Below are 19,648 nucleotides of genomic sequence, written 5' to 3'. Positions count from 1 at the left end.
TTCCATCCTTACCTGAAGGTGTGGGGGATTGAACCTGGGACCTTCTGCATGCAAACCAGGTGCTCTATCACACTGAGCTATGGCCTCTCGTAAATCATAGAATCATAGAATAGTGGAGTTGGAAGGGGCCTACAAGGCCATCCAGTCCAACCCCCGGCTCAATGCAGGAATCCACCCTAAAGCATCCCTGACAGATGGTTGTCCAGCTGCCTCTTGAAGGCCTCTAGTGTGGAACAGCCCGCAACCTCCTGAGGCAACTGATTCCATTGTCGTACTGCTCTAACAGTCAGGAAGTTTTTCCTGACGTCCAGCTGGAATCTGGCTTCCTTTAACTTGAGCCCGTTATTCTGTGTCCTGCACTCTGGGAGGATTGAGAAGAGATCCTGGCCTTCCTCTGTGTGACAACCTTTTAAGTATTTGAAGAGTGCTATCATGTCTCCCCTCAATCTTCTCTTCTCCAGGCTAAACATGCCCAGTTCTTTCAGTCTCTCCTCATAGGGCTTTGTTTCCAGACCCCGATCATCCTGGTTGCCCTCCTCTGAACACGCTCCAGCTTGTCTGCGTCCTTCTTGAATTGTGGAGCCCAGAACTGGACGCAGTACTCTAGATAAAGGCCTAACCAGGGCCGAATAGAGAGGAACCAGTACCTCACGTGATCTGGAAGCTATACTTCTATTAATGCAGCCCAAAATAGCATTGGCCTTTCTTGCAGCCATATCACACTGTTGGCTCATATTCAGTTTGCGATCTACAACAATTCCAAGATCTTTCTCGTTTGTAGTATTGCTGAGCCAAGTGTCCCCCATCTTGTAACTGTGCATTTGGTTTCTATTTCCTAAATGTAGAACTTGGCATTTATCCCTATTAAATGTCATTCTGTTGTTTTCAGCCCATAGAATCATAGAATCATAGAATAGCAGAGTTGGAAGGGGCCTACAAGGCCATCGAGTCCAACCCCCTGCTCAATGCACTCCAGCCTATCAAGATCACTTTGAAGTTTGTTTCTGTCTTCCAGGGTATTAGCTATCCCACCCAATTTTGTGTCATCTGCAAATTTGATAAGCGTTCCCTGCACCTCCTCTTCCAAATCATTAATAAAAATGTTGAAGAGCACTGGGCCCAGGACTGAGCCTTGCGGCACCCCACTCGTTGCCTCCCCCCAGTTTGAGAAGGTACCGTTGATAAGAGTCCGATTCTGTAGCCAACTGTGAATCCACCTAATAGTTGTTCCAACTAGCCCACTTTTAGCTAGTTTGTTAATCAGAATATCATGGGGCACTTTGTCAAAAGCTTTGCTGAAGTCAAGATATACGACTTCCACAGCATTCCCTGTCTAGCAATGTCTAGCAATAAGCTGCACTCAGTACTGAGGGACAAAGTCGCACCTTTAAAAATTCTCTTTCAAACCAGGGTTAGCCCCAACAGTCTAGCATGACACGATCCACTTCCAAGCTGTTCCCTCCAGCCTGTTCTTGCATGATGAAACCTGCAAGATCACTGCCCGGCTCACCGCCGTCCACAGCCACACACACATATTAAGATTTTTTGCCTCCATATCAGGTTTGGGGACTGTAGAGTGATGAGAAATGGTATGAGAAATGGTTTGAAAAAAATGACATTTTTCATCTTGTTTGTCTTGGCCTCTCTCTGACATTGACAAATTGGCTGGGATCCAAAACTGATTTGCCTCGCAGAGGGGGGAAAGGAATGACCCCAAGCTTAGTTTTCAAAACAAATGCCTTTCTGGTTTATGACCATAAGAAGAACAAGATGACCCACTGGGGGAAAGGCTGTGAGGTGGCCCCGCCCACCCGCTTGCTGGTCTATATAAGGGCACGTTCCAAGAGTTACATCGCTCACTCACCCACTTTGCCTTGCCTTCTACTGCTGGGATCATGGCGACGACTTTCTCCAGCCGCAGCCTGTCCTTCTCTGGAGGGACCCAGAGATCGAGAGGGGGAAGCTTGCTTGGCCTAGGCAGGTCTCAGACAGCTTCAAGTATCTATGGGGGCTCAGGGGTCCTGGCTAGCTTCTTGCCCCTGGTCAAGGATGGGCTAGCAAGGCGTTACGGGCAGGGGTCTGCGGAGACCCATATCCTTGACATGAATGAAAAAGGGACCATGCAGAATTTGAATGACCGCCTGGCTGCCTATCTGGACAGGGTGAGTAGCTGGAGGGTGGTGGATGGAGTACTGGCATTACGGTACTGTGGGTGGTGCCAAGAGTGCCACCCAGGTCAGCCTCTGCTTTTGGAATGTAGTGCAAGGAAAGGGGTGAGGGCAGTGCTTGATCTTTAAAAAGGCTGCCATGGCCCGTTTGTGTTGGGAGCTCTGTGATCTTTCCTGGAAGAAAGTGTTAATTCTGTGTGTGTGAGGACCGGCTACAGTTGCTTCGTGGCGAGGAAAAGGCACTCTGGACGTGCTCAGAAGCACCTTTATCATCCCTTCTTTTCTTAAAAGAAGGGGTGTGGCCATAGTTGGGAAGGGACATGGTTAATACAAGACTAATAGTGGCCCCGTTCAGAAGACACCTTAAACCATGGCTTTAACCATGGTGAACAAAGCAAAAAGCTTTATTTGCCATGGTTAAAGCCATGGTTTAAGGTGTCTTCTGAACACAGCCTGGCTTTCTGGCTTAACCATTATGGTTAAAGGCATGGTTTAAGGTGTCTTCTGAATGGGCCCATTGTCTGTAAGAGGTATTTCTCCCCTCATCAATACTGAGGCTGCGTTTTCTAGGTGTTTCCTCTTATTGCTAACTGTGCAAGGGCAAGGGCGCTTGCACATGCTGGCTGGCGAATGCTGGCAATTGTAGGATTCCACCCCCACCCCCCACCCCCTGTCTAAGCATGCGTAGGGTTGAGCCTTTAGTGAAGAAAAATTCAAATATCTGCTTCCTTTTGACTAACAGTGGAGATATTTTCCTTGAATGTACATTGATGGTGCTATATAAATAAATAATAATAATAATAATGAATGTGGATGGTCATCTAAGGCCTTAGCTAGACCTAAGGTTTATCCCAGGGTCGTCCCTGCCTTCTCCCGGGATCCCCTGTGTGTCATTTATATGAACAGGGATGACCCCGGGACGATCCCGGAATAAACCTTAGGTCTAGCTAAGGCCTAGGTGCTGCTTGCTGCTTCAACATTTGAATTTAAAACTTTCATTCAGACCCTGTTAGTCTGAATGAATAGAGGAGTATTTCACAGCATCCACTGCATACGTATACCCACATGTCCTGTTTCCAATATTGAATTTTTTGGATCCGTGATGAAGCAAACATCTGAAGTTTTATAAATCTGCCACTGAAGAAGACTATCCAGTCGAAACACGTTTGGCAAGCAATAAGGTTAAATTCCATAGATTGCCCTTGTAATTTGAGACTGTAAAGTTTGTAACATGGGGTATGTCGGGAGTTGTAAGTCTTTTCTCTCTCTGTCGAAATATGCTTAGGATTGCGTCCTAATTGACTTTTACCTGCACCTTCTAGTTAGGTGGCGTCTTGCAGATGCTTGTGATCAGGGCTGGCCTTAGGGGTGGGCAAGCTGGGTGGTCGTCCTGGGTGCCCAGTTGAAGGCGATGCCAAGCTGAGCTGAGGGGTCGCCAACATCACACCTGCACTAGGCCCCATAAACCTTCTGGGCAGCCCTGCAAAGGTGACCACGGGGGTGTGGGTGTGGGTGTCCCAAAAGACGCACCCCCCACTCGGGGCGCCATTTATTCTAAGGCCGGCCCTGCTTGTGATTCCTATCAGCCTGGTGGGATCTCTGTTGTCACCTGCCTGCCTGACATCCACCTGCATTGCAGGAAAGGCTATTTAAGGCGGGGCGCTGTGACAGTGCTGCTGGTATTACATTTCCAAAAAGGGAGGTGCCATGGCTCGCCCCGGAAGTGTCACCCACAATGCTTTCTCCTAATCCCATCAGTGCAGGGGCAAAGGCAGCTTCTCAAAGGCACTCTTCTATAACTTTTTAAATCTGCAAACCAAATTTCGGTGTTGAAAGCCCCGGCGAGCGTCAGCTCAAATTACTAAGGCTTCAGTGTCGATTACCACATAATCCTTGTTTGTGCAGGAAACACAACGTAACTCCTTATCTTTGCATGTCCTACCTTTGGTTGGAAATAGGTATTACTGGAATAAATGTAGGTTTGAATCTGGATTTAGTAATCATTTTATCTGGTGGGTCGATTGCCTGGAATTAACTAAGTTGGCTTTTATTGATTTAAGTTTACTTTTTTTTTAAAGTATTATATAATGACCTCTTTTATTTTATTTTCGCTTTATATTAAATCCTCACACATTTATTTTATCCAGCTTCATAACACCTGAAAAGAGCTAAAAAATCCCAGGCATTTCCAGAAGGGTAGCCATGTTAAGTCTGTTGTAGCAAAACAGTAAAGTATCTTGTTCCACCTTAGAAACTAACACATTTATTTCAGCATATGCTCCCATGCACTATGAGAGGCATGTGGGGAAGGAGGAATCCTCACACCCACATAATACCATTGAATTTAACCCAGTGACAATTATTTAAAGCTTAAAGGTGACCATTCACAAAGCACTGTTGGTAATAGCAGAAACAGCTGGTTGTTGGTAAACTAATAAATACATATCAGTCTTAAAGACGCCACAAGGCTGTTATTGAATATGTTTAATAGAATTTACTCTGTCATAAGCAGTTTTAGGATTGCAGTTGTAAACTCTTAAGTAGACTGGCTTTTTCATAAGCAATGTTTGTTCTGAAGATTAGCTGTGAAACATTTTCAGCAGAATTTTTTCCCAGTGCTTTATTTTTCCATGAAGAATTTTCCGTTTCATATGTTCATTAGTAATTGATTGCAAATACAGTATTAAGCAAGCTTGGCAGTTTCAAAGTTGTAATTAATATTTTTCAGGTAATTATCCCTAGCATGTATGTAAGGGAATACATATATGTCATTGAAATACATATATCTCAGTGTAAAATAGAACTAATAATAGAACTGACAGTGAAACGAAAAGTGCCCCAATAAACATATTGGGAATCTGTTGAAATAGATGAGTCGTTGCCAGTATATTATGCAGTTCTTTGGGTTGCTAAAATTTGTTAGTGTATTAGTGTGAAATAGTTGTGGTGTATTAGAAAGAGAGAGAAAACATGTGAACCGTCAGAGAGCTTTGGCTATTGGGCGGTATAAAAATGTAATACATAAAATAAATAAATAAATAAAAATATTGTGATTTGCTAAGGCAGCCTTCCTCAGTCCGGTGTCCCAGGCGTGTCGGACAACTCCCCAATCCCCAGCCAGCAGGTGTAGCGGGGCTGGGCATCACACAAGCTACATATTATGGCCCCCCTTCACCATTTCTGCAGGGGCCCTCCTGCCTTTGCCACTGCTGCATTTGTTGCCACAGTGGGAGCATCAGCAAAAACGCAGGTGATTTCCCTTGGAAACAAGGTGTGTGGGCGAGAGTCTGGTTTGCAAGAAAAATCGCTGCTTTTTTTTTTTTAAATGGAGTTGCAAATTCAGCTGTGGCAGTTTTGGTGGAGGGGTGGGATGTGCCCCCCCCCCAGTGATTTCCCTGGAGTGGGGCATGCAGCCACCTAACTCCTGGAATTTGCTCATCTCTGAAGTATAGGATTGCAGCCTATGTAAACCAGCAGTAACCTGCCAGTACAAATAGAGCCATTTTGAGGGAAGAAAATTAAAGTTAAAAGATTTGTTTAAAACAAAAATCTGACAGACAATCTGACACAGACCTATGTGGGTTCAAGGACTTATAGAATATTATGGGTGTCAATGACAGAAAGAAAGAAAGAAAGAAAGAAAGAAAGAAAGAAAGAAAGAAAGAAAGAGGAAAATGTAGTAGTAGTAGGGGGTGGCCTGGCCTGCACAACCCTTTACTTGTGTATGAGCCTTTCTACACAAGACATTGATTGTGCTCCCGTGGTTCCTCACTCCCCATAGTTTGCGGGTACTTTATGTGATGTTGTCACCTTACTGGGTTTCTCCTGTTCTTTGGAACCATTTTAGCAAGGCGGGGGGTTGTAATGAGGAAAGTCCTGTATATCTGTGAAAGGCAACACAAAACCCTAGTGTATTTGCGCAATTCTGATGTACCACAGTGCCACCTAGTGGTTGTGCAATGGAACATATAAAAAGGCAGAGAAAGACACACACACACACACACACAGAGAAAAACAGCACATGTAAATGAGCCAATCTTATCTTAATCCCACAAAGATTACCAAAGCAAAAGCTTTGGTAAAGTGGTGGGTTAAAAACCTCATGTAGAAAAGCCTGATTTCTGCAAAGTTAATAACAGTGGTTATCTAGTGGTTATCCTTAAAAGTCAACTAGCAAATAGAAAACAACTATATTTTAGAGATTCAGAAACTTCTCTTTTATTTTGACCTCATCACCCCGTTTGATTTTTCTCTGCCTTTTGCCAGGTGCGTTCTCTTGAGGATTCTAATGCACAGCTGGAGCAGAACATCCGGGAGACCTATGTGAAGCGAGCATCAACTGGCGGCCCCGATCTGAGCAGTTATTTCAACACCATCACAGACCTGAAGTCTAAGGTACTGTTATTATTACTATTAAGTTGAATTTGTATTCCACTTTGGAGTTCTTTTTCTTCCTGTTAGGACTAGGGTTGAGGGGTGGGGGGAGAGAGAGATTTGTTCAGTTCACTATTACACTTATTTATTTATTACATTTGTATACCGCCCCATAGCCAAAGCTCTCTGAACGGTTTACAACAGTTAAAAACAGTTAGCATTAAAAAGTATACAAAAATTTAAAACCATCGAAAACATTTACTGTTTTTTACTGTTTACTGTTTTTAAGTTTTGTAAACTGCCCAGAGAGCTTCGGCTATGGGGCGGTATATAAATGTAATAAATAAATAAATAAAAACAACAGTATAAAAACAACGGTATCCATTTTAAAAAAACAGTACAGAGGTCTGTTAAAAAACAAACTTAGCGTTGTTAAATGCTGTTAAATGCCTGGGAGAAGAGAAAAGTATTTACCTGGCCCCTGAAAGATAACAGTGCTGGCACCAGGCGAGCCTCATCAGGGAGATCATTCCATAATTGGAGGGCCACCACTGAAAAGGCCCTCTCCCTTGTTGCTGTCCGAGCTTCCCTTGGAGTAGGGACTCGGAGGAGGGCCTTAGAGGAGTAGGCACTTGGACGAGGACCATTAACCTAGACACAGTTATACTTCGATATTTGCACTTCTCCAAATTTTGCGATGCAGTTCTCCAATCAAAAAGCACATAGAAAAATGTGTAAATTAGGAGAAAGTATGTACGGAAATTCATACATTACTGAAAATAACAAAATGCACTATATTACAGAAAAATTGATTGCAAAGAATTGTGTATATTAGAAGAAATTGCACGAAAATGGGGATACGTTTTCAAGTGGATTTTAAAAATAAATTCATAAACTGATACAAAATAAATTTAAGAATGGAAAAATGAGAAACTGAGAGAAACAAAATGGACAGATTCATCTATCTCTAGTTAGGACATTCAGAGGTAGAGGCAGAATATTAGGTGACATGAAGCTGCACTCAGTAACATTTTCTTGGGAAATCTCTTGGGCAGATATCTACGTTCCAAATGTGTACCAGTTCTGTGCACACTTTGAGCTGTCCGCAAAAAATCCCGAGAGTTTTACATTAGCAAGATGTGGCAGATTCTCTGTCAGTAATCTCCAAATCCCCACCACCACCAAATTACAATTCCCATGGTTTCTTGGTAAGAAGGAAAAGCTATTTAGGGCACAATCTTCTGCATGTTCAGACAGAAAAGAGTCCTAAAACTCCAAGCATGAAGGATTCTGCTAAGAGAGTGTTAGTAGCCTTGCTTATGTATTCACCAAGTTCAACCAATCATATATCAGTTTATTACACCAAGAGAGGCACATGGATTTTGCTCGCACACTGAAGCCCTTAATTCCTCCCTTTACCGCAAGCTATGTCAACATGAAGCCTCTAACGAAATTTCCCAGTTTGGACAAAACAGGAAACAATGGTTTCCAGCTTTGGAACAAGCCAGGATTAAAAAAAAATGGTTTGAAGTTGGTTTAATATCTTGGCTTGTTCCAAAGCTGGTAGCCATAGTTTCCTGGTTTGGATGAAACAGGGAACTATGGTTGATTAGAAGTCCTAGTTGAGAAGCAAAGAGGCTCTGTGCTTGATCAAAAAGGCTTGTGCATATTTCAGTTTAATAATCTGATTTACCATCATCTGAACTGGCACATGTCATCTCTTTCCATTCTGGAGCTCTGTTCTATATCAATTCTAGGATTATCTTCTCTTCCTGATTCACTCATATGTGATCATTTGATGACAGCAGCAGCGACAACAAATGCCACCCTCCATCACAGACAATCTAAATTATGCAGGCGGAAATGTCATCATATCCCTGTGCTAGACCTAACCACAAATGCAATATCCCCCCCCCCCAAATGGGAGTGAGTTCCAATATTTAGCCATGAGTCAAAGGGTTGTGTAATCCAGCAGTGCGAACTCAAGTGACCACATGCATAAACTGAACCGGCCTTTCGTTTGGAGCCGCCTTGTGATGTGAAGGTGGTGCAGTACCCCAGGCTGGCCAGGTTATTTGGGCACCTGAGGCAGAAAAGCCCACAAGCATAGCTCCCTGGGAATAAAAACACAACACTAATACATTAAATAACAACTTGCCCCCACCCCCTTCGTGACACCCACTCCACTCTGCCTAATGGTAGGGCCAGCACAGCTGCCTGGGAGATTCTGGGAGTTGTACGGAGGTACTGTTAGCGGGTGGTTCATTTGTCCGGCGAGGTGATGTTTGCCCTGTCCTGGACGGGGTCGCACTCTCCCTAAAGGATCGGGTCCGTAGTCTGGGGGTGCTCTTGGATCCAGAACTGTCACTTGAGGCACAAGTGAACTCAGTGGCAAAGAGCACCTTTTACCAGCTTAGGCTGATATACCAACTGCGCCCTTATCTGGACAGTGATAGCCTAGCTACAGTTATCCATGCTCTGATAACCTCTCATTTGGATTACTGCAATGCGTTATACGTGGGGCTGCCTTTGAAAACGGTCAGGAAGCTTCAGCTGGTACAAAACAGGGCAGCCCATTTACTAACAGGGACTGGCCGGCGAGATCACATTACGCCAGTCCTTTTACAACTTCATTGGCTGCCAGTCCAGGTCCGGGCCCGATTCAAAGTGCTGGTATTGATATTTAAAGCCCTAAACGGTTTGGGGCCAGGTTATTTGAAGGAACGCCTCTTCCCATATGTACGCCTCCTCCCATAAGATCATCTACAGGGGCCCTTCTCCGTGAGCCCCTGCCAAAGGAAGTGAGGCAGGTGGCTACTAGGAGGAGGGCTTTCTCCGCTGTGGCACCCCGGTTGTGGAATGAGTTCCCCAGAGAGGTCCGCCTGGCGCCTACACTGTACTCCTTTTGTCGCCAGCTGAAGACCTTTTTATTCTCTCAGTATTTTAACACTTAATTTTACCTTAAATTTAAATTTTACTGTTCTAACTCTGTATTTTAATTTTATATCAATTTTGCTGCGTGGTTTTTATCCTGGTTGTGCTTTTTATACTGTATTTTGTATTTGTGCTTTTAACCTGTTGGTTGTTTTATTATGGTCTTAATTTTTGTGAACCGCCCAGAGAGCTTCGGCTGTTGGGCGGTATAAAAATGTAATAAATAAATAAATAAATAAATTGTAGTCCAACATACCTGCAAGGCACCAGACTGCGAGAGGCTGCCCTACTTGGAGGAGAATGGAACCCTGAACAGGAACACACCTTTTAGGAAGGATGGCATTTTGTTGCAGGCCTCACTAGCGGTGCCCTTTCGGTATCTCCTGCCCTGGAGGCTTCCACTGTCGCTACCCAGCCTTGGCCAGCTATTTAGTGGCCCTCATACCCCCTTCCTGAACTGTCTTCTCTGATAGTATTTTGAAGCCTTGCCTACCTCTTTCATCCACCTGCAGATCCAACAGGAGACCCTGAATAATGCTGGGCTGCTCTTAAGGATCGACAATGCCAAGCTGGCCGCTGACGACTTTAGAGCAAAGTAAGAGCTCTTCTTCCTTCCTGCCTCCTTCTTTGTATCGTAACAGACACTTATTATTCGTTTTAGGGGCCGGGTTGCCTGGAACGTTAACTGGCCCTGCTCTTGTGCCTTAACCTCCTGGCATTCTGACATGCAGAAATTGGATGCCAGCTTTCACATAAAAATGTCTGGCAATGGCTGAGGAGGTTAAAAATGTGACCAGGCTGTTCCACCCTCCCCCACCCCTGGCTTGGCCAGCCATCCTAGCTGACAACAAGTAAAAATGCTAGATGGGGCTGATGGGAGTTGTAGTCCCAAACAGCTGGAGGACGCCAGGTTGGGAAAGGCTGGCCTAGCTCCTTGCTCCATGAAGTCCTGGTTATAATGACCTTGGAGAGCCGTGGATGGAAACATACTACGTGGACTCTTTTGCCCCGGTAGGCTGGAATCTGAGGTGGCCATACATCTGTCTGTGGAAGGGGACCTCAGCGGACTGCGCAAGGCCCTGGATGAGCTAAACGCAAGCCGAGCTAGCTTACAGGTGCAAGTTGACCAGCTCCAAGAGGAGCTGACCTACCTCAAGAGGAACCACAAGGAGGTGAGTGTGGGTGTGGGTGGGTGGGTGGGTGGGTGGGTGGTGGGGGCAAGGCTCAATGACATAAAGGACAGAGAGAATACATGCTGGATCTGTCTTGTGGCTCAGTGCTTCACCAGAGCAGCCTTGCATTAATGATTGCTGGAAGTTCTAGTGGTCCTTCACTTCTCTCCTTCTTCGATGCGTTTGCCAGGGTTTGATGTGAAGTATATGGGATTTAGTCTCTTTCTCGGGGTCTCCCGGAGGAGGTGTAAGACCTCCAAGCCTGGAGTCAGAACTACAGGCCAGGCTGTTTTCTGCCTGGCTTGATGAGAATATTTGCCTTGAGTTCTACACCCAGGTCTATAAGTGCCACCACCCCTCGCTTAGCCAGGCTCCACCGCCCGCCCACTGCCCTGCACAGGTGCCATCCCTTGCTTCTACCAGCTGCCACTAGCCTCCACCCCTGATACACAAGGCACCAACCATTATCCCCCAGGCTTCTCTCACTGTCTCTGAGGTTCTGGAGACCTTGCAATCCCACCAACAATCTGGTGGGATAGAGCAGGACTTCTGCTGTCTTCCTGGACAGAAATGGTTGGGCAGGATGCTCTTGTTCAAAGAGCAGTTGGTATATCAGCCTAAGCTGATAAAAGGTGCTCTTTGCCACTGAGTTCACCTGTGCCTCAAGTGACAGTTCTGGATCCATGAGCACCCCCAGACTACGGACCTGATCCTTTAGGGAGAGTGCGACCCCGTCCAGGACAGGGCAAACATCACCTCGCCGGACAGATGAACCACCCGCTATCTTTTATATGAAAAGATAAACTAAAACAGATATGTGTTTTAATTCAATTGCTATCTGCCCCGAGCCATTTGGCATACAGCGGGTAATAATAGGCTTGTGGGCTTTTAAAAAAAGTGCCTTCTGGGAAATGCACCTTTCAAACCCTTCCATGAAGCATGTGGATCACTGGAGCCATATGAAAGCAACTCGCACGTACGGCTCGCTTGCTATGCAACTGAATATAACTCCCTCTGTTTCCAATGTTGAGGCATGGGTGCCAGCTGAATGTTGTTCCCTCTATTTCCAGTGTTCAGGGGTGAGTGCCGTTGCTCATTTAGCCAAAACAACACCACCCACACAGAAGAGGGATCTCCAAGGTTTGCAGCAGAACAAAAAATAGTTAGGGGAAGAATAAAAACTACAAGTGGGGTGGGTGGAAGGTGGAATCCCAGAAACAACTCAATTAGGACTGAGCCAGTGGGCACAGAATGCCGAGGGACTCTTAGGGCTGACCTAGTGGGAGACTGTAAAGGAGTACTTCCTGCTGCAACATTTTGTTGCAGGTTCCCCACTTGTAGCAATTCTACTTCTTTCCATTGACTCCATGTTTGGGGTGTGGCATTGACGATTGCAGGCTGTTTCGATCCAGCCTTTGCCCCTGATGGCTTCCGGCTGGTTCCCCGCCGATGTGCAATCATCAGCACTCTCTCTTTCCACCCACAGGAAGTGTCCTCTCTCCAGGGACGGCTGGGGGGCACCATCAACGTCGAGGTGGACGCCATGCCTGGCGTCGACCTGCAGAAAGTCCTGGGTGAGATCCGTGACCAGTACGAGGAAGTCACGGAGAAGAACCGCCGGGAGGCCGAGGCACTGCATATCTCCCAGGTTTGGAAGGGCAAAGAGAGATGTTGAAATGGCCAACATGCCGGAAGGGGGAGCTGGTCATTTGCCAACATAACATGATGCCAGGCAAAGTGGGGGCAGGGGGGGTCTGCAAGAGTGGGAAAGAGGCAGGATATAAAAACAGGCTTTGAGGTACTCCTGGGAGAGTTTTCTGTTGGTTGAGCTGCTGTCTATCTCTCCTCCTCCTCCTCCTCCTCCTCCTCCTCCTCCTCCTCCTCCTCCTCCTCCTCCTCCTCCTCCTCCTCCTCCTCTTCTTCTTCTTCTTCTTCTTCTTCTTCTTCTTCTTCTTCTTCCGTGAAATGAAGGACTTATTGCATGTCTTTACCCAGAATCCTCCTGCCCTTTGTTTCTCTTCGTGTTCATTTTTTCCTACCATCACCAGAAAATGGTGGCCAAAAGGCAGGGTGTGCTTCATAGAAATAAAGGAAGCCATGTGGGCTTCTGTCACAACTAAGCAGGAGTGTGTCTACTTAAAACACTCCTGACCCCTCTAGGCAAACTCTTTCCTTCTAGCTGAATCCAGCTGGCAGAACGGTCTCTTTCCTTTTGGTGTATAGCCTGTAAGGATAAAGGCTGAGGTGGATTTCCACTGGCAGGCATTACCAATCACTGACAACTAGGGGACAGCCCTAAGATCCAAACCCAGGATCCTTTCCTTTCTTTTCAGAAAAATGAGGGCATAATATTGTGGTATGCGCCATAGTGAGCTTCTCTACATGGGCGATTTGTTGCATGCTCATGACTGGGCACTTATGGAGATTTGCTGGCCCCCAGAATATCTCTCGCACCTTCCACCAGTAATCTTGCTTTAGAAAAGATCACAGATAATGCACTATTTAAAATTATGGCAGGATATCACAGGCCACTAGTTGGCGAAATTTCATTTAACTTTATGGAGCATTGCCAAGAGGGGATGTTTTCAATTATAAATCACATGGTCACTGTTGGTTGCCATCTAAAGGAGCCGTAGGCAATGCAGAAGAAGAAGAAATGGTAAGAGTATGGGTTTTTTCCTTAATGAAGAGACACTCAGTATGGTGAGGTCCTGACGTGTGTTCCAGATGCAGCTTCCCGAAAGGACTGTTTCTGGAATGTCTGCAATCACAGTTTGTAAGTGCTGAGCATTCAGAGAACAACTCCTTCTCCTCCTCCTCCTCCTCCTCCTCCTTGTATCTCCCCCCCCCCATGTTTCTAGTCCTTATGACTGTAGAGATTAAGGTGAAGAACATTTGGGCAGTTCATGAAATTGCAAAGGACGTACGAGGGAAGAGGAGGCAGTAGATGAGTGTAGGAGCAGGGGATGTCTTGCTTCAGGGCCCTGTATTAGTCTTTGCCCCTCTGGGTGGCTAACAGAAGTAAAATAAACGAGGTGAGATAAAAGAAGAAAGCAAACACACACAAATGCATCTGATTTGCATGGTCTCTTTGGGTTGCAGAGCCTTAGGGTGGGTGGAGGGCTCAAAATACTGAATTGCCTCAGTGCAGAATCCTGATTTGATTAGAAACAAACACCTTCCCTTGCAGATGGGACAGGCACACCGGAACTGACGACTTCTTCTCTCTTGCAGTGTGATGCAATCAATCAGGAGGTTGCCATCAGCACTGAAGCTCTGCAGGCCGCTCAGCTGAAGATCACGGAGCTGAAGCGCTTGGCCCAGACCTTGGAGATCGAGCTCCAGTCTCTCCGGAGCACGGTTGGTACCAGCAGTTCTTCTGAGCCACTGGTATGCTGAGGGCCCCTTTCTGCAAGAGGCTGTTGGTGGGGCGCTGTGGATCCATTGGTTGCAATGTACAAATGCAGCGTTTGGTGTTGGACAAAGCAATTGAATCTCAATTTTTAATACCCTATTTCTTCTATTCTAACACACACTTTTCCCCCCATATAAACATCCCTAAAAATGGGGTGCATCTTAGAATCGCAGGTATGTCTTAGGTTTTTTTTTCCTGTTGGTGGTACTGAAATTAGTGTGCGTCTTACAATCGAAGAAATACGGTATCTATCTATCTCAAGTTTCTGGCCTTATGTGAAAGTCTATGGGCAAGGGCTGCTGCAGTCTCAGTGTGTGTATCGACTGAACAGGATTGTGACTGAGGAGACAGGTGGCACATCAGCACGCCTGTACACAGGACAGGCAGACACAGAATTTAATTTGCACATTCTCTCCAGGTTGCAGAACATTACCTTTTCTTGGCTATGGAATTTGGCTTCCCTTGGTGAAGTGCTTTGATATTTTTTTATCTTGTGGGGTGAGGGGAGGGCCCCCCGTCCATTGCATGTCACATAGCGAGCAGCCATTCAGTCAGGCTTCTCTACAATGCCAGGGTTGGGTGTGGGGTCATTCCCAAAAGTGAGCGCGTGGAATGGGCCTGGATTCCTGTCTATTTGACACACCTGTCGTTGCAGGTTCGGGGCATTTCTTTATTTAGTTATTATATTTATATCCCACCTTTTCTCCAAGCAGCTGCAGGTAGAAAACATGTTTCTTACCCCCGCTCCCAAAATGTTTGATCTTCACAACAACCCTGAGAGGTAGCTTAGGCCAGGAGAGAGTGACTGGCCCAAGGTCATCCACTGAGCTTCATGCCTGGGTGGGGATTTGAACCTGGGTCTCTCCAGTCTTAGTCTGACATTTGAACCCAGTCGTCCCCAGCCTGCTGCCTTCTTTCTCTCTTGGCAGCAAAGAAATTGTATCGCAGCATAGGAAGAGCACCCTTATCAGCTAGAACAGCCTTCCTCAACCTGGAGCGCTCCAGATGTGTTGGACTACAACTCCCAGAATGCCCGAGCCAGCTGGCTGGGGCATTCTGGGAGATGCAGTCCAACACATCTGGAGCGCCCCAGGTTGAGGAAGGCTGAGCTAGAATTATTATTATTATTATTTATTTATATAGCACCATCAATGTACATGGTGCTGTACAGAGTAAAACAGTAAATAGCAAGACCCTGCCGCATAGGTCTAGAAGGTACAGAGATCTAGAAGGTACATAGCTAGAAGGTACAAACCGTACAGCTACTGTGCAAAGAAACTACTGTGCATTGTTAACTTCTGTTCATAGCAAAAAAATACCTGCCTTCACTCTATGTGAATGAGGCTATTAGAATCAACTCTAAAATCATAAAAAAATGCCAACTGCTCTAGCAAATCAGTATTCATATGCATTAAATACTGCATATGACTCTGGGTAAAGTCACACCCGACTGCCCGCCATTCTTCTGAAACCAAATCCAATACAACCACCACTATGGAGCCTGAAGAAGGAAAGCTTTAGCTTGAAAACAAGCAAATTCTGCCCATTTGATTATAACCGCGTATTAGTTTTGCCATTGCTCCCCAATTCAATGGTGTAGCAGTGAGGCCTACACAAGAGGGTGGGGTGGGGATCACGCAGTCCACGTGTTGCCCTCCTGAATTAAGGACTGGAACCGTGAAATGCAAATGAGCAAGACAGGAAGCCAGCCATTAAAGTACAGGGTGACTTGGTCATAGGAGGATTAACGTGATCTTAATTTCTCCTCAGGGCAAACATTTGTGAAGGTACTGATTCATGAGTCTTCTGCCCTCTTTCCTCCATAGGAGACTGAGCTTGTAAGGCTGGGCCAAAGCCTCCTAGTGCTGGTCATCCACTCTCTGGCCCCGTTCAGAAGACACCTTAAACCATGGCAAATAAGGCCTTTTGCTTTATTCACCATGGTTAAAGCCGTGGTTTAAGATGTCTTCTGAACGCAGCCTGGCTTTTTGGCTTAACCACCGTGGTTAAAGCTGTGGTTTAAGGTGTCTTCTGAATGAGGCCTCTGTGTTGAAAAGGCCCTGCAGGGCTGCCGGGCGCCTTCCTGCACCCTTCACCTAATACCCCTCTTTGTTTCCAGAAAGGAGCCCTGGAGGGCACCCTGGCCGAGACCGAATCCCGCTATGGGATGGAGCTGTCGCGGCTGCGTAGTCTTGTCGCTACCAGGGAGGCTGAGCTGCTCCAGCTGAGGTCTGATGCCCAGCGCCAAGCCGAGGATTACAAGCGGCTGATGGATATCAAGAACAGATTGGAACAGGAGATTGCCACTTACCGGCGTCTTCTTGAAGGGTGAGAAGGAATGGGGACGGGCAGGCACGGGGCTGCTGCTGAGGGATCATCCCCTCTTATTTCCAGAGTTCACTGGTGCGTGTGGATCCTTATGTAGCTAAAACGGCACCATCCACGTGTAAGGGGAGGTGTCAGGAGGTTTGGGAGAATGCCAAATTTTGCAGCAGTACAAAGAATAATTAGAGGCGAACCACCTAAGGAGGGGGACCTCTTCCCTTCGCTCTCCCAGTGAGCAGTAAGCGTGCTCAGTGGCCACAGAATGATGCTGACTCAGTGTTGGCAGGAATGGAATATCCCGAGGGAGGGCATGGCTGGCTGATGGGAACACTCTACTTTATGTTACATTTGTAATGTAGATGTGGCCTTAGGTGGGCAACTTGTGGCTCTCCAGATGTTGTTGGACTGCAACTTCCATCAACCTTTGCCGGCATAGTCAGTGGTGAGGGATGATGGGAGTTGCAGTCCAACAGCATCTGGAGAGCCACAAGTCGCCCACCCCTGCCTTAGATTACTATGTGGAGGGTTCAGACAGGGAACTGGGTGGCACAAATGGCCCCCGTGCTACGTGCTTTGGAAGCCTGGGGCTCGTTTAACTGATCCAGCTGTCTTTTACTCTCTTCAGGTCAGATGCTGAGGCACCGACTACCCCAGGTATGCAGAAGACCTAGGTATTTAGGGGAGGTCGCATATATTTGCATCTATGCCAGTTGAAAGACAGATTTCGTGCAGAGTTTTGGACTGAGATTCTGCCAGCTTCTTTTATTGTATTTTCAGACACATGAAAAGAAAACTGGTTGTTCTTCCTCATCAGATCCCTGGGGATGTCTGTTTCCAAAGGGGCTCCATATATTGTCTGTACTCCCCACCTCTGGCTGAATGGTCTTTACAATCATTCAGCACGTCCTGATTTACCTCACGTTCCGAATGCTGTTCCCCCCTCCGCTGCACAAATACGTCTTGAGGTTGTTATTCCACTGTATCTACTTTCAGTTTTGTCACTGAATTGAGATCTGAGTTCTACACAAGGAGCGTTTCCTTTCTTGTTTTTCAGTTTTTCACTTCTAGGTGGCATGATGGTATAGCGGAATAGTGCACATACATAAGTGGAAATAGCGTTTTCTTTCTCTTTCTTTAAATACACCACTTTGAACGTTCCCACATTGAATATCCATGACTCCTCCCATCCCCAGCATCATCATGAGTATTTCATGGGTATTTCCCATCCTAAACTCAGTGTCTTCTGTCCCTCCTTACAGAACCCTCTGCAAGCCGTCGAGTGAAGACTCTCATTGAAGAGCTGGTGGATGGCAAGGTGGTCTCTTCTCGTGTGGAGGAGGTGGAGCATCAGCTCTAAAAGGCGCCTTGTTGACCAAAATGGTGGCAGAATGGTGGTGGTTGTGATGGGTGAAGTAGCACAATTCCACATGACTCTTTTGAATGAGTAGATTCCACGGCTAAGACTTCGGTGCGCAAATAAAGCAAATAAAGCTGTTAACCTGTTGGTTGTTTTATTATGGTTTTAATTTTTGTGAACCGCCCAGAGAGCTTTGGCTATTGCGCGGTATAAAAATGTAATAAATAAATAAATAAATAAATAAATAAATAAATCTTTCACTTCTGCTGCGGGAAGGACTCTGTTGTGGTTTCTGTGATGGGCTCCTGGGTTTGGGGCCTTCAAATCAGCATGTGACATTTCTCCTCTGACCTCACCTCCTTCATCCCTGTGGCCTTTTCCTTCCCACCTTATTGTCATCATGACCCCCTCCACCCCAGCACTGTGGGTTTACCTGGGAGGGACTGCAGCACAGTGGTAGAACATGGCATGCAGAAGGTCCCAGGATCGGTCCCTGACATCCAGGAGCAATTGATGAGAAAGACCTGCTTGAAACCCTGGAATCATAGAATCAGAATAGTAGAGTTGGAAGGGGCCTATAAGGCCATCAAGTCCAACCCCCTGCTCAATGCAGGAATTAAGGGCGTGCGCTCTGCACTGAAAGTTCGAGGGTCTGATGGTGCTCCAACAGAGCTCCAAACTTTTGGTGTGGTTAGGGGGTGTTTTTAAAACTGTCTGATACCCACAGTGTGGAGTGAAGGTCGTTTGGAGCTCTGGCCCATTTTAGGATAGCTGCTTCATTATAGGCTACGGCAATTAACCAAAACGCTTACAGCTGTAGAGATGAAATTTGGCAACATGATAGCTTTAAAATGCTTACATCTCTTTATCTTTGAAAATGACAGAGATGTAAGCATTTTGTTAATTGCCATAAGCTAACTGGCTGTCACTTTTGACAGCTGAGCTGTCAAACTTTTTAAAATTCCTAAAAAATAAAGGGATTAGGGAATATGCTTCAAACTTGGCATGTCTATATCCCTTCTTAAGAGCTATCCAAATTTCGGAGCACAGCAGAGCCGCTCTGCATACCCCTAGCAGGAATCCACCTTAAAGCATCTCTGACAGTTGGCTGTCCAGATGCATCTTGAATGCCTCTAATGTGGGAGAGCTCATGACCCCCCAGGTAATAGATTCCATTGTCGTACTGCTCTAACAGTCAGGAAGTTTTTCCTGATGTCCAGCCGGAATCTGGCTTCCTGGAACTTGAGCCCATTATTCTGCGTCCTGCACTCTGGGATGAGCGAGAAGAGATCCTGGCCCTCCTCTGTGTGCCAAAGCTGCTGCCTGTGTGGAAGGCTGCTGCCTGCAAGTACAGACCGGGTCAGGCAGCCTAGTGACCTTCAGAAATTTTGGGCTCGAACTCCCAATCTGATTGAGGGCCAAATCCAGTGTGATGGTGTCAGATGGGTTTCTTTGCACCAGGGGTGGGCAACACGCATCCCACAGACCACATGTGCCCCGCTTCTGTGAATCCCCCTGTCCCCTCCCCTAATGCCAAATTTGCTTAGAGAGTAGAAAACATTTTTGGAGTGGTTTGCTACCAAATTTTGGAGGGAGAGCAGCAAAAAGGCCCTATTTAGCTTTAAAACATGGGCTCTTTCTCGCTGCCACTGAAATTTGGCAGCAAACCACTGTTTTGTCTCTGCCCCTGACACTGAATTTCAGTGGGGAATTCAGTAGTGTGACAGGGACCAGTAGATTGGCCCCTGGTCAGTTCCAGGTGGGCAAAATTGGTCACCACTGCTTTACAAATTTCCATCTGAGTCATATATAACAGTGGGTTGAGGAGGGGCTTACTCTAACAGTAAAGGAAGCAGGGGGTGGGTGGTGCCTAACCAGTGGAGGGGGGGGGCTGTTGGCTCCT

The 19,648-nt window shown here is 46.3% G+C and overlaps 1 protein-coding gene across 1 annotated transcript; it reads left to right on the top strand.

Annotated features, from left to right (window-relative positions):
• The first annotated feature begins 1,770 nt into the window (after positions 1–1,770).
• LOC134406576 (keratin, type I cytoskeletal 19-like) lies at positions 1,771–17,808 on the top strand. Its single transcript, XM_063138064.1, is given in 10 exon segments — positions 1,771–1,818; positions 1,821–2,162; positions 6,435–6,563; positions 9,989–10,071; positions 10,492–10,648; positions 12,135–12,296; positions 13,883–14,008; positions 16,183–16,391; positions 17,014–17,042; positions 17,648–17,808. Coding segments are annotated over 10 exon segments (1,383 nt in total). The 3' UTR covers positions 17,746–17,808.
• The last annotated feature ends 1,840 nt before the right edge of the window (positions 17,809–19,648 follow it).

This window comes from Elgaria multicarinata, chromosome 11, assembly GCF_023053635.1.
Source record: "Elgaria multicarinata webbii isolate HBS135686 ecotype San Diego chromosome 11, rElgMul1.1.pri, whole genome shotgun sequence".
NCBI lineage: Eukaryota > Metazoa > Chordata > Lepidosauria > Squamata > Anguidae > Elgaria > Elgaria multicarinata.
Note: the sequence above shows the minus strand (reverse complement) of the source record. Positions and strands in the feature narration are given on the sequence as shown.